This window comes from Silurus aristotelis (assembly GCF_946808225.1).
Source record: "Silurus aristotelis genome assembly, chromosome: 8".
Lineage (NCBI taxonomy): Eukaryota > Metazoa > Chordata > Actinopteri > Siluriformes > Siluridae > Silurus > Silurus aristotelis.
Genome location: NC_139581.1, coordinates 14,389,247 through 14,403,229, shown reverse-complemented (window position 1 = coordinate 14,403,229; position 13,983 = coordinate 14,389,247). Strand labels below are relative to the sequence as shown.

General features: G+C 37.3%; 1 protein-coding gene across 1 annotated transcript; it reads right to left on the bottom strand.

Moving 5' to 3' along the window:
* On the bottom strand, nucleotides 1–10,531 carry wsb1 (WD repeat and SOCS box containing 1). Its single transcript, XM_083548623.1, has 9 exons — nucleotides 10,168–10,531; nucleotides 9,137–9,305; nucleotides 7,635–7,906; nucleotides 6,404–6,535; nucleotides 5,836–5,936; nucleotides 3,201–3,373; nucleotides 2,986–3,099; nucleotides 2,231–2,338; nucleotides 1–1,886 (listed from the first exon to the last, which is right to left on the bottom strand). The coding sequence occupies exons 1-9, from the start codon at nucleotides 10,205–10,207 to the stop codon at nucleotides 1,724–1,726; spliced, it is 1,272 nt and encodes a 423-aa protein (XP_083404749.1). The 5' UTR covers nucleotides 10,208–10,531; the 3' UTR covers nucleotides 1–1,723.
* Between the last annotated feature and the right edge of the window lie 3,452 nt (nucleotides 10,532–13,983).

Sequence of the window (13,983 nt, the reverse complement as noted above, 5' to 3'; positions counted from 1 at the left end):
TTTGAAAACAAGCCTTTATTTAACTACAAAATGCACAAGAAAAAAAAAATGTATTCAAAACCAAAACCGTACATTCTTATGACTACTCCAGTTCTATTGTGAACAAGATCATTGGAAAAGTTTGCACTGTATAACGCAAGTCTATGTATCAGAAAAGTGCGCTACCGCATGCAATCAGCTAATAATACAGAATTTCTTTTGCAGAGTGCTCTGGTACGGTTATGATGCAGAAGGCTTAAGCACAAAAAAAACAGGCAAGTGTTCATACGTTTCAAGTTTTAGCCAGAAATAGAAGAAAGAGGATAAATAATACTGGGTGCCATAAATACAAGAAAGAACCCTATGGGATCTTTGGCATCAGCTCCAACGGTTACAACGAATAGTTTATTGCTAAGATTCTTTGTCCTCACATAAAAAAAAGGTAACCATTCTTCATTCACTGAGCATGTACCTCTCCCACTTTCTCCTTAATCAGAAGCTACAATGGGCAGAAGGATATTATCAACAGTTACACCACTAACTCAAACTGCATGTAAACACTTAGCCTCCAACAGATTGTACTCAGGCCAAGTACACCGTACTGGCTGTACTCAGGAGGTAGAGAACTACTCACATTGAAAATCCCCAAAAGAGGCTAAAACATAGAATAGCGTTTTAATTGTGCTGTTTAACCCCTGACAAGCACCAGAGCTTTTAAATATAATATAAATATTGGTAGCCCATTAACCTTTCAAAAGTAGCGTCAGTTTGGAGGAAGAGTGTATGTTAGTGCTTTTGCTAGTGAATACCCCATAACTTCCTCTTCTGTTGTACAGCCATTTCAGAGTAAAGCCACATTCTCTGGATTTTTCACAGCAGGAGCATTATACATGTATAAAAAAGCAACACAAACGTCACATTTTTAGATTCAGCAAAGAAAGAGTGAAAAAACAAAACATAGAAAAGCAAATTTAGATATATCATATATACATACATTTACACATGCACACAACTTTTCTTTACAAAACGTATGTACACAAAAATTCAAAAGAAAAATGAACTCCATCATTATATTGTCAGGGAGATACGGAGGTTGATAAAAAGGCTGTTAATGAGGCAGCGTCTGGATGTGAATATACAGCACAAGAGATTTCTGCTGCTATCGAGGCACACTAAAGAGAGGCACTGCCTAGATCCCTGATCTCCTAGAGCTCACACGCGCACGCCACTGAAACGGTGTTTTCGAACATTTCTTCTCGTTTGTTCATCTCCCTCAACCACCTACACACACACACACCCCGATATATATGAAAGAAAAACCCACTTCAGGTCAACTAACAATCATTTACATCTCATGTGCAAAAGAAGACATTACAGCTTTCTCATTCCAAGTTTCACCATAGGTTTTTGCACAAGAAGTTGTGCCAGAAAAAAGTGACTGATGATAAGACTGTCTAAAGGCCACTTGCTGAAATAGGTGAAAGAGCAAATGAGAAGGCTTGGGGTTTAGGAAAAAAAGAAAAAAAAGAAAAAATACTGACAGGAAAGGTGCAAGCAGCATTAAAACATACAACACTTTGAAGCAGTGACGTCAAGTATAGCTTGTGGGCTATTAACAGATCACTGCACCCCCCCCCCCCCTCCTTCTTTGTGGGGCTTTTTGGCATGTTTTTATTTAATCTTCAACACCAATAGCCCAATCTTTCTTACTGATTTAACCGTGTGCTGTGACATGCATCCTGGACTAGAAGCTTCTGTAGGCTAGGTAGTCTTGCATGCATTGAGGGGCAGACAGTGCATAGACCTGCTGTGTGGACAGCACTCTTCGCAGTGCCATGCGACACAAATGCTGCAGACTGGAGATGCTGCGAGGACATGTCCAGAAATGAACGCTGCCATCACGTGAACTAAAAGAAAGAGAGAAATTGATCAACTCCAAAGTGTATAGATTTTGGAAATCTGAATTAATGTAATTTTTTTTAATAATTATTTACACATATATTCTAATTAACAGCCCATAGTTTTCAGTGGCTAGCTGGGTCTACTACTCCAATACTACACTTGCATTTAAGATTTTATTAACATTACAAATTACATGATGTTGCTTCTGAAAAAAAGCCTGCAGGCAAAGCTTGCTAAGCCTAAACACAAATGAGGAAACGCTGATTCTTCACCTAATATCTTGAAGTCAAATACCTGAATGGGAAAAAACGATCATGCAACGACGACACTCGGCAGAGTAAAAACTCACCCAGCAGCTAAAACGCTTCCATCTGGAGAGAATGCACAGCAGAGGCCATTTGTGATTGAGGCAACAGCCTGGGGAGAGTTCTCATCAATGCTCCAAAATCGTATCAACCTGCCCGAAGAACAAAGGCTATGTTGAGAGCTTGAATAAAATCCACATCTTTATTATGTAGTTTTCTACATTACATTACAAGTGATTATCTACAGTGCATTCAATCATAGATTAATAGAGGACTGGGGCAGGTAATAATAATTTAAAAAAATTATCTTCCATTTTACGACAAGATTTTTGCCTCAATAGAACATGACCTTATTAAGTTAATCTTTTCTGCATGCACAGTTGATACAGGAAATAAAATCTGAACCCTCCATTAATATCAGCATTGATCTGCATGCTGCACTTTTGACTCCAGATATACATGCTGTAAATAACATTTTATGGAACGAGTTTGTAACTAACACTTAACCTCTCAGCCAGAAACTGAACCACACCCCTATACTCCGCCCCTCAAACAACTCCCCCACAGCCAGCCAATAACAAGCTAAGCAGAATCTTGGCAGCTCTACATGATTAATAGCAGTCACGTGAGGAACATGTGATCTTTCCCAGGGAGAGGCCCAAACACAAACCCTCTCATAGGAGCAAGTTATTATTTAGTGCTTCAGGGGTTTAAATGCTTTCAAACTTAAAGGAGAATACAAAGATTTTTTGTTTTAAAAAGTAAGAAACTTTACTAAATAAATACTGAATACATTTACCTGTCATCAGTGATGCTGGCTATATGGCGACCATCATGACAAAAGGCCACAGAGCGAACCCAGCGGTCATTTGCTCCCCCCGCAAAAATAGGTGAAGGAGGAGGGAAGAGGTGCCTTTAGGGGAAAAAGTGGAGAAACTTGAGTAGCTGGTACAAACAGGGAAGAAAAAGGTTATTGTAGAAAATTATCTAAACGGCATTTATAATAAGTCGTACCCTAACTCAAGCAATATAGTGGCAGTGTGGGGATCCCACACTATGACACGAGTGTCATAGGAAGCTGTGGCCAACAAGGCTCCATCAGGAGAAAACTCACAGGACACCACATCATTATGGTGTCCCTCCAGCTTACGAATCATTGTGTACTTGTCCATGTTCCACAGGAACACCTGTAAAGTAAAACGGATACTGGTTACTGGTTATGTCCCTGTACTGCTGAACACAGGAGTTATACCATACCACAGGTTGACAATGACTTACAATTAAGTTCAAATTAGGACAAAATGTGCTCAGTGCCATTTTTCTTTAACATTACACAGTATAGTAAACAAAAGAAATAAAAAAAAGTTAGCACATGCTATTCATACAGCAAGGCATTGTTTAAAATCAATGGACAATCAAACTCTACATTTGTAACTGTTACAACTTGCATAATACATGAGAAAATTATGTATAACTTTATACAAAAATTCTAAGTTAAATCTTGAATAGTATTACTACTTATTACAAAAAATCTTCAGTTAAATTTCCATTAAAAAAATGTAAAAAGGCTAAAAGTGATACAAAAAAAATATATATATACAAACAAGCAGTAACCTAAGGTTACTCCACTGGTATCCCCTTTTCAGAGTTTTAGTTCACTTGAGTTTACAATAGGCTTGCACCGTGCCGGCAGAGGCCTACGAGGAGAGACAGATACTGAAAGAGAAGAGAACATTTGATGGCCAAAAGATTGACGCTTTTGGCAAACAACATACAGCAGCAAAAAGCATGATTAGTGCAAACTCGTAACATCAAAATTTGCCATGTGCTTCTCTACAGATAGTTTTGCTCCAGAACAATGTCCCAGTTCAGTTTTATGACCATATTAGGAAACACCAATTTTTCCAGCATTTAAAAAACTGTTACTAGATGACATTTTGTTTTGAAGGTATTGCTCTTGAGCAAAAGTGTAAATTTGATTACAAGTGCCAGTGTCCAAACTATAACTGAAAAAATACTTTGTTAGTGTGGGTTACCCAAACAGTACATGTATTTTGACTAAGTTTTCCCACCCCTACATAGCACCATGAGATGAAAGGGCTCCAGTGTCCAAAATCCCAGGATGCTTTTTAAACTTGGGCAGAGCTTGACGTGCAGCTGGAAGAGCCAAAATTATATTAAATTTTAGCAGAAGGTCCGTCTGGCGGTAAAGAAGTTTCTGGCGCCAAGCGGGTTACAAATTAGTACAGTTTCCCCAACAGCCTTTAGCACTTGTACATCTGCTGCCAGCATCAAGCCAAAAAAAATTACATTAAAATTTTCCAGGCTGTTTATGCTTTATTGTACATTTGATTTACAACAATGTATTAGCAAACAGATTTACAAATAAATTAAAAAAAAAAATCATTCATGGAGAACTGAAATACTCTGGCCATGTGATCATTTCACAGCAATTAAAATTATTTCTAATGTCACAACAGCAGATGGCCCATCAAGGCACTAAGAGCCCTTTCATACTTCACAGACGCCAGCAATGTGCTACGCCCTACACCAATAACTAATATTTAAGGATCTGAAGTTGATCAGCAGAGGACTGCACTGGCCCACAAATCTGCAACTAACGTGTGGCTGTTAATATTTGTTTAAGTTCTACTTTCCAGAATCCTACAGATATAGAAAGACACATGAGGATCAGCTCAGGTTGACAGAGGGGGAATTAAAGAGGAGGGACAAGTAAAGGTAACGGAGTTACAATTAATGAATAAAAAGTAAGATGTTGTAGAAGGAATAGTTTTTGTGGGGTAAGGAGTTTCTACAATTTAAACCAACTCTTGTTGGATATTCTGAAGAATACAATAAAGGGAGCATTAACTGCAACAGCAGATGTAGACAGAGATGGAGCAAAACCTACGTGCAGGAAGCCCCTGCGGCCAGGAGCACGGAGGCCCCTGGGGCGTGGGCACGGGCACATGAGCGTCCAGCAGGGATGCGCGATGGCAGCCGTGCCCCGCATACTTCCCTTCAATACCACTCATACACAGAGCTCTGCCTCCACCTGGGACAGGGAAAGCAAGACACTTATAGGACACACACAACCGGAAGGTACAACGACTGCAGACTGCTCATGGAAGATGAGAAGCCTAGCTCTCAGACCAGAAGCATCTGAGGTGTTGTGGCTAGCACATTAGTCATGTGTTCCTCTGCCACCTATTTAAAAAAATAATCAATGCCATAAGGGCTCAGCAGGCTAGGTCCATTAATGCAATCGGGGAAAAAAAAATTCTAATTGTTAGATGAAGAGACAGTAAATGAATAGCACACCATTTAGCTTTTTAGAATAATCCTACCATAGACATTATTTACAGCGAACTCTGAAGAGATGGTTTTCTAGAAGAAACTGACACTAAGGCCATTGCGATATAGCATTTCTGCATTCAGGTTGCTCAATATGCACAATGTCAGTCACACAACAAAACAAAAGAAAACAAAAAGCTGCATCAAGTATAACACTTTAGGCATGGCTGTAAAAGCTGATTATGACACCGAGCATTTTGTGCATATCCAATTTAAAATCTCATTGATTCATCATTCATCTTGTTACAAACAATAAACGCAGCCAAAAAGTTAGAACGGATTCAGAAGTACATACCGCTTTGCCGGCACCCACGGAGCACAGCACTGATGAGTCTGGGGAGAAGGCACTGCAGTAGACCCAGTTTTGATGCCCACGCAGCACTTTCACCATGTTACCTTAAGTAGCAAGAAAAAAAATTATAAAATCAGGACTGTGACCTGGCTTAGCACAGCATTAAGCACATACTGTGCTCAAACACTTTATGCGTGGTCTGTGTATTTTATGGCTTCCCTCTATTTTCAGTTACATCTAAACAAAGTTTATTATGCTAATTAGAAGTCGAACAGTGAATCTCATGACGCCTTGAGTTAGAGCTGTTTCGTAAACTTAACCTGGTTCCATTTACTTGTTCCAAAACAACGGAAATAGAAAAGAGCTTATGAAATATGGTGCATATTATATTGGTGAGTTTCTGCAGGAAAACGTGGGGATAAAAAAAAAATTCCATGTGAGGTAATAATTGGCATGCCTAGTTAATACATTACAGACATGTGAATTGTTAACTGGCACATAGAAAACAAACAATTGCCTTTCCAAGTTTAAAAGATAGGAAACCTGTCAAGGGCTTCCAGTAACTTCTTACCATCGTCCTTGAGGTCCCACACACGCAATGTCTTGTCTCTGGAAGCAGACACCAGCACAAGACTGCCATCTGGCGCAAACGTTAGATCCCGAACAATGTCTGTGTGATCCATAAGATTCAACAAAAGTTTTCCTGCATAGAGAAAAAACAAAGTCGCCATTAGACAGAAAATGGGGGTAAAATTAACGGTAACTGCACACTTAGGCAAGCATTGTTTACTGTACAAAGTTCACAACAATTCCTTCCCCCTAAAAGGAAAGAAAAATCTATATTTTTAGTGTACTGAATTTGAACAATATAGTCAAATACTTCAGCAATAAGAGAAAAGATTATTGCTACTAGAGATTATAACTGTAAACCTTCATCCATACAGGTTATGCACAGCTCTCACTAGCTATAGAATGCATTCTGAGGACACACCTCTGCCTTATTTCTTTTAATAGCCTGGGGTAAATAAGGATTGTGCTTAAATGCTGTCAATCTAATACACATTAAATCCCTATAATTGGGCTATGGCTTAAGTAATACCATCTATTCATTTTTTGACAACCACAAAAGCTAGGTGTGTACAATATTTCCTGGCAATTTACTACAGTCAAATGCTGTCAGGCTTCTGAAACACTATACAATAAATCCCTGTACAACACAAACATAGTAAGCTCAAAGAGGATGAGATCCTCAATTAAGAGTGTATAAGCAGTGAATCTCTGGGAAGGCAAAAAAGGTAAAGGTGTTTTCTGTTAAAGCAATAAGTGCAGTCAGTCACTCATACACTCAAACCACCCAATAGCAGCACAGAGCCAGGGTTCCTCTGCAAATATTTCTCACCTACCAATGAAAACACTGTTCAACAGGCAGGCAATTAATAACTACCTTTGCAAACATTCCATTTTTATATAAACAGTCTCCCATCTTTACACATGCATTCAATTAAAAGGAAAAGTCACCATCAGGGCATACTAGACACTGATTAATGAATTTTGTATAATGCAATGTATAACAGAACCATAGAAGGGAAAAATCATGACCTATAAATAAAGCATTCCAAAACTCTAATTTGCTCTCTACTGGAAAAAGGAAAGCTACATGCAGGAACAGGCAGCTGATTTCACTTCAGTCAACTAAACATAGCTGGGGCAAACTATAAATACTCTAAAACAACATTTAGAGAAAGGCTCTTACTTTTGAGGGCTATCAACAACTCCTCAGTTTATGAGTGTAAAATTCTCACCTGTATACACGTCCCATATTTTGATGCGGCCGTTGTTGAGGCCGGTAGCCAGGAGTAACTGGTCTTGGCCGAATTTAAAGCGGTGCCACTCAATATTCTCACAGCGGCTTTGTTTTTCGGGAACAGACGAGCCAAATGCCAGCCCCCAAACAATGTCCCCACAGTCGATGGTGTGTTCTCTGGGCTCACTGGGCACCAGGACACCGTCGCTACCTTGCCGAGACAAGCGTCTGGGTCCGGCGCCATTTAGCCACTCCTCCTTTCTCACAGAGCTAAAATAAACAGTCAAGAATAAGACAAAGGATTACTGTTTGGTATAATGAGTATGCAGCCACATGCTCCAGTTCATCAAATACATCATGATTAGCAGAAAAAAAAAAAGAATTATAATAAGCAGCTAATAAATAACATTTAGATAAAGTTGATGACAAATTAATATACAATACTATTTTTTTTTTTTTTTTTTTTACCAGATTTAATTAAATCTACATGTACCATTTAATCAAAATAAAATCACTGATTTATTGTAAAGGACCTAAATCTTCTTTATCCTATATACATTACAGGTTATACATTTTATTTACTTTCTCTACATTTTTAATAAAAAAAATAAATAAAAAAAAAAACAGGAAAAAACAGATCAGGCGTTGCATCAGAAATGCATATTCGTCATGAGTGAGATCTTTCCTTAATGCACCAATGAACTCTTGTACACGTCGCAGACGGAACAAGGAACTCTTCTTTTTTTTTTCCTTTCTCTCCCCCCACATTCACATTATAATATAAATTATAATATAAATTATATATATATATATATATATATATATATATATATATTCACATATATTACAAAGAACTATTGTGTGGAGTTCATTTCTACTAAAAAGACAGCAACAAAACAGCACCTTTACTTTACTGAGAATATTCACTCAGTCCAGATAAGTGCATACACGGGCCATTTAAATTCTCTACACTAAAAATACATTCAGTTGAATTTGTACTGGGATTTTTGTTTTTGTTTCATGCGAGACTCAGAGTAACCTTGCACTTTCATATTTTGTGGCAGATGGAAAGTTTCAGGCCACAAAATATGAAAGTGCAAGGTTATTCTAAGTATATTCTTTTATTCTATAAGTCACATAAAAAAGGAAAGAAAAAAAAAAGTACAAATTCAACTGAATTCATTCTAATGACCTAAATACGGGACAACAGACGCCACTCTGTCGTACATTCCTGGCAGGGGGGTTGTTTTGCTTTGCGCTGATAAGAAACTATGTCACACCTTGTTAAAAATTAGCTTAATTCTTTACTTGTTAACACGGCTCTTGGTAAATCTTCAACACACCCACAACAGAACCTACCTGCACAAGGCTAAAAAAACAGATACCAGCCAGTCTGTCAGCAGACGACTGGTTACAACTCAACCATATTAATAAAAGCATGAAACTTGACAACTTCACTATTCTTTAATAAAGGAGAAAAAGCTGCATGTAAATACTCACAAGCTGCTCATGCATTTTGACCAAGGTAAGAGTCGTACAATTCGATGCCCTTGAGACCAAGCAAAGTAGGAACCATCAGGAGCAAAAGCCACAGTCCACGTCTCCCGTCCAGACTTCTGGTCAAAGGGAGCCAAAGGAGCTAATAGTTCTCCAATGAACTTAGCTTTAGCTAGAAGAAGGAAAAAAAAAAAAAAAAAAAAAAAAAAAAAAGATGAACGTGGATATCTGACAGCATTTGCCAGGTCTCTGGGAGTGGGAATCTTGAATCAGTCCCCTCCCTATACTTTATCTTGAATAAAGCATTACCTGTTTATATATTAAAAGATTTGAGTTACACGTGGGGCAGGGGATCAGTTCTTTAAGTATAAATATTTATATGAAAACTAGATCATGTTCTCTTTTACAGCAAGTAAACCAAAAGGAGTTTCCGGGTTGTAAGCATTCAAAGCTGATTATGGAAAGAACGGGAAGATTTGTTAGGTTTCAGATAACAAAAAAAAAAACTGGATCGAAATTATCGTTTATATGATATGAAAGATAACACGTGAGATCTTTATTTGAGTTAATTATTATCACTGGACTTCCGGTGTCGGATAAACACTCGGCTATGAGTCATCCTGCTCCAACCCCAAATAGCCAACTCACACACACACACACACGTGTTTGAATTTGGTTTAAATCCAAATCATGGGAATTAAAAAAAAAAAACAGACAAAATCCCCAATGTAAAAAAGAAAATTATATATAAATAGACTTTTAGCTGTACATCATGTAAAACTCTACACTACTCTAAACAAACACACACGCGCCGCTAGAAATAGGGGGAAAAAACACATACATTAAAAGGTAAATATATAAACAAACTGATTACCCTTTTTTTTTTTTTTTTTTTTTTTAAGTAATTGTCTAATACAGGGGTCAATATCTACATGTAAAGAGTAACCAGTCCCTTCCCCCATCCATAATACAGACCGGAGGGAGTGTGCAAAAAAAAAAAAAAAACATTTACAAATCCAGGTTTGTTTACTCACCTATTTCGTTTTCATTAACACAATCTGGGAAGCTTGCCATCTAAATTATAACGCGACTCTAATCAGCGCCTGTTAGTTGATTGAGATTAAGCGGGTGGTGAGTGACGGCTAATAAAACCCTCTCAAAAAACCGGAATGAGCGAGCTAGTTTAGAGCTATGCTAGCACAACAATATACTTCTACACGCAAAAAACGTATTCTGGACAGTTTGCGTTGGAAAATGCAGGACAACGGAAAAAACGCGAAAACAACAGAACGTGTATATCTACGTCCACCACTTTCAGTTTCCACGACACTATGAGAGACTACGTTTGTACAATCTGGATTATAATGGCCGCTACACCGGAGGGACGGTTACTATGAAAGTACGTCAGCAAATAAGCCGTGGCTCCGCCCACCGACTCGTTCGAAGGCCCAAAAGCGAGCTTGTGATTGGTCAGAAGTGCTGAACGTGGTTAAACGCACGTACTGGGCGGCCATTGTTACATAGCTGAAGTTTTGGAAGAATTGGAAGGATGTTTTTTTCTCTGCTGGTAAAAAGTTGATTTTTTAATGGTCCGTGTATCTTCTGGTCACTCAATTCTCCTTTTAAAAAGAGAATGTGAAAAATGAAAACACGTAAACATTCTTTTATAAATCTGAATTTTGTTAAAATTATATATATATATATATATATATAAACATATATATATATATATATATATATATATATATATATATATATATATATATATATATATATATAACTGCTTGTTCGAGCTAATCGGGGTGAAACTGGCCTCAAATTCAATATGTCGAACAAATCAATTACAAACCTGGTGTTCCAGCAGAATGAAGAAATACAACAGCTTCTGTATAACAATAATAAAACAAGCACACGTTATTATGACATTCTGGATATTTAGAATGAATGCATTTGTATTAAGATTTTCTGCTACTCTGGATACCAGCTCAGACTTCACAGCGCCAGCCTGGGGTTAAAGCTTTCCCCATACAAAATAAGTTAATAACCCAAGTATTAACAAGTAAGTAATTCGCAAAGCCAATCTAATTAAACTAAAATTAAATAATAATAAAAGTATAAACAAATATTACCTGCATTAAATACATACACATATATATATATATATATATATATATATATATATATATATATATATATATATATATATATAAATATAAATGCTGCTTTTATAAGTCATGTAATTTTGTATTTGTTTTGAGAAACGTTTTATATATATATATATATATATATATATATAAATAACGTTTTTCAAAACAAATACAAAAATAAAAAACGATTAGGCGTCAGAAGATACTAAATATTTCCAACAGCTGTTTTGTATTTAAGATTTGTCTAGAAAATTCTAGCAAAGAATCCAAACCGAGGATACATTTTTATGTGACTGCAGTCCCCCCTACTGGTCGGACTTTGTAAGGACAAAATACATTCAAACGTGTAAAAATGATTTCTGAGATACAGTGCTGTGGAAAAGTGTTTGACTTCTTCCTGATTTTTTATTTATTTGCATGTTTGTCACACTTTAATGCAGGGGTCTCCAATCTTTTCCAGAATGGGCCAGTGTGGGTGCAGGTTTTCATTCCAACCAAGCAAGTCCACACCAAATTCTACCTGTTCAAATCTAATGATCTACATTTTCAATGACTATCAGGTGTGACCATTGATTGGTTGTAATAAAAACCTGCACCCACACTAGCCCTTTCTGGAAAAGATTGGAGACCCCTGCTTTGATGTTTCAGATCATCAAATCATTTGCACACGATGCACTTTATGTGGCGAGGACACTTACTTGTATTATCCATGTGTTTTCTGTGATTGTTGTTGTATGTAGCACCAGGGTTCAGGAGGAACGTTGTTTCACTTCACCGTGTAATGCGTCAGCTATATATGGTTGAAATTACAATAAAAGCTTCTTGACTTCTTGAAACTACTATAAATATTAGTAAAAGATATCACAAGTAAACACAACATGTAGTTTTTAAATAAAGGTTTTTTATTATTGTGGGACAACAAAATCCAAAACTACAGTGAAAAAGTGTTTGCCCCTAAACCTAATAACTGGTTGGGCCACCCTTATCAGCAACAACTGCAATCAAGCGTTTTTTGCGATAACTTGCAGTGAGTCTGTTACAGCGCTGTGGAGGAATTTCGGTCCACTCCTCTATGCAGAATTGTTGTAATTCAGCCACATTGGATGGTTTTCGAGCATGAACCGCCTTTTTAAAGTCATCTCAATAAGATTCAGGTCAGGACTTTGACCAGGCACACTCCAAAGAATTAATTTTGTTTTTCTTCAGCCATTTAGAGGTGGACTTGCTGGTGTGTTTTGGATCATTGTCCTGCTGCAGAACCCAAGTTCGCTTTTGCTTCAATTCTCCTTCAGGATTTTTTGGTAAACAGCACAATTTATGGTTCCATTTATAACAGCAAGTCTTTCAGCTCCTGAAGCAGCAAAACCGCCCAGACCATCACAAAGACGATTTTACGCCAGACATAATGGGGGACACACCTTCCAAAAAGTTAAACTTTTGTCTCGTATTTCCCCAAAAGTCTTGGGGATCATCAAGATGTTTTTTGGCAAAACTGAGACGAGCCTTTGTTCTTTTTGCTCAGCAGCGGTTTTCATCTTGAAACTCTGGCATGCAGATCATTTTTTTCCCAATCTCTTGTTTATGGTGGCATCATGAACACTGACCTTAACTGAGGCAAGTGAGGCCTGCAGTTTTTGGATGTTGTTGTGGGATCTTTTGTGACCTCTTGAATGAGTCGTCCCTATGCTCTTGGGGTAATTTTGGTCAGGCGGGCACTCCTGGGAAGGTTCTCCACTGTTCCATGTTTTTCTTATTTGTGAATGATGGCTCTCACTGTGGATTACTGGAGTCACAAAGCTTTAGAAATGGCTTAATAACCTTTTCCAGACTGATTGATCACAATTACTTTCTTTCTCATTTGTTTCTGAAATTCTTTGGATCTTGGCATGATGTCTAGCTTTTGAGGATCTTTTGGTCTACTTCACTTTGTCAGGCAGGTCCTAATTAAGAGATTTCTTGATTGTGCACAGTTGTGGCAGTAATCAGGCCTGGGTGTGGCTAGAGAAATTAACTCAGGTGTGATAAACCACCGTTTTAAAAGGGAAGCAAACACTTTTTCACTCAGGGCCATGTGGTTTTGAATTTTGTTTTCCCGCAATTATAAAAAACTTCATTCAAAAACTGTTTAATGTGTTCACTTGTGTTATCTTTTACCAATATTTAAATTAGTTTGATGATCTGCAACAGTGAAGTGAGACAAACATGCAAATAAATAACCACTGTATATTAAAGTACATGTCGCAATGTTTGTACACACCTACATGTGAGCCTTTTTTCGTCTGTTGCCACAAAGTTGGAAGTACACAATTGTATATGATGCCTTAAAAATAATGACGCAGCAGAACAACGTATAACAAATTTTATTCCTTTGAAATAACTAATCAATGTAACATGATTGTAAGAAAACTTTAGATGCGAGAGAGATGGGTTACAGAATCATTACTCTTATTAGTGGGGCAAATACAGTCAATGTCTTAGAAATAATGGTATCTTCCATAATAATAAAATAATAAGTTTACATTACAAGTTAAATTTACTAACCTAGTTTAACATTAAGAAAATATTCCATCTAATCTGATAAAAATGTAACACTCCAAGATTACACTGTACTGTTCATTACACCACTCATCACTGCACAACTTTTAACCCTCTGTAAACTTCCTTAATGAAGACCAAACATAACTTTGGTGAGAAATTACATAC

Bases quoted from the DNA above. Each gene is read 5' to 3' on its own strand.
- wsb1 (XM_083548623.1), bottom strand. From the start codon at position 10,207: ATGGCAAGCTTCCCAGATTGTGTTAATGAAAACGAAATAG. The intron at 6,536-7,634 runs GTGAGAATTTTA...TTCTCTATGCAG, and splicing joins AATATGGGACGTGTATACAG to GAAAACTTTTGTTGAATCTT. The intron at 2,339-2,985 runs GTAAATGTATTC...TTCTTCGGGCAG, and splicing joins GCCAGCATCACTGATGACAG to GTTGATACGATTTTGGAGCA.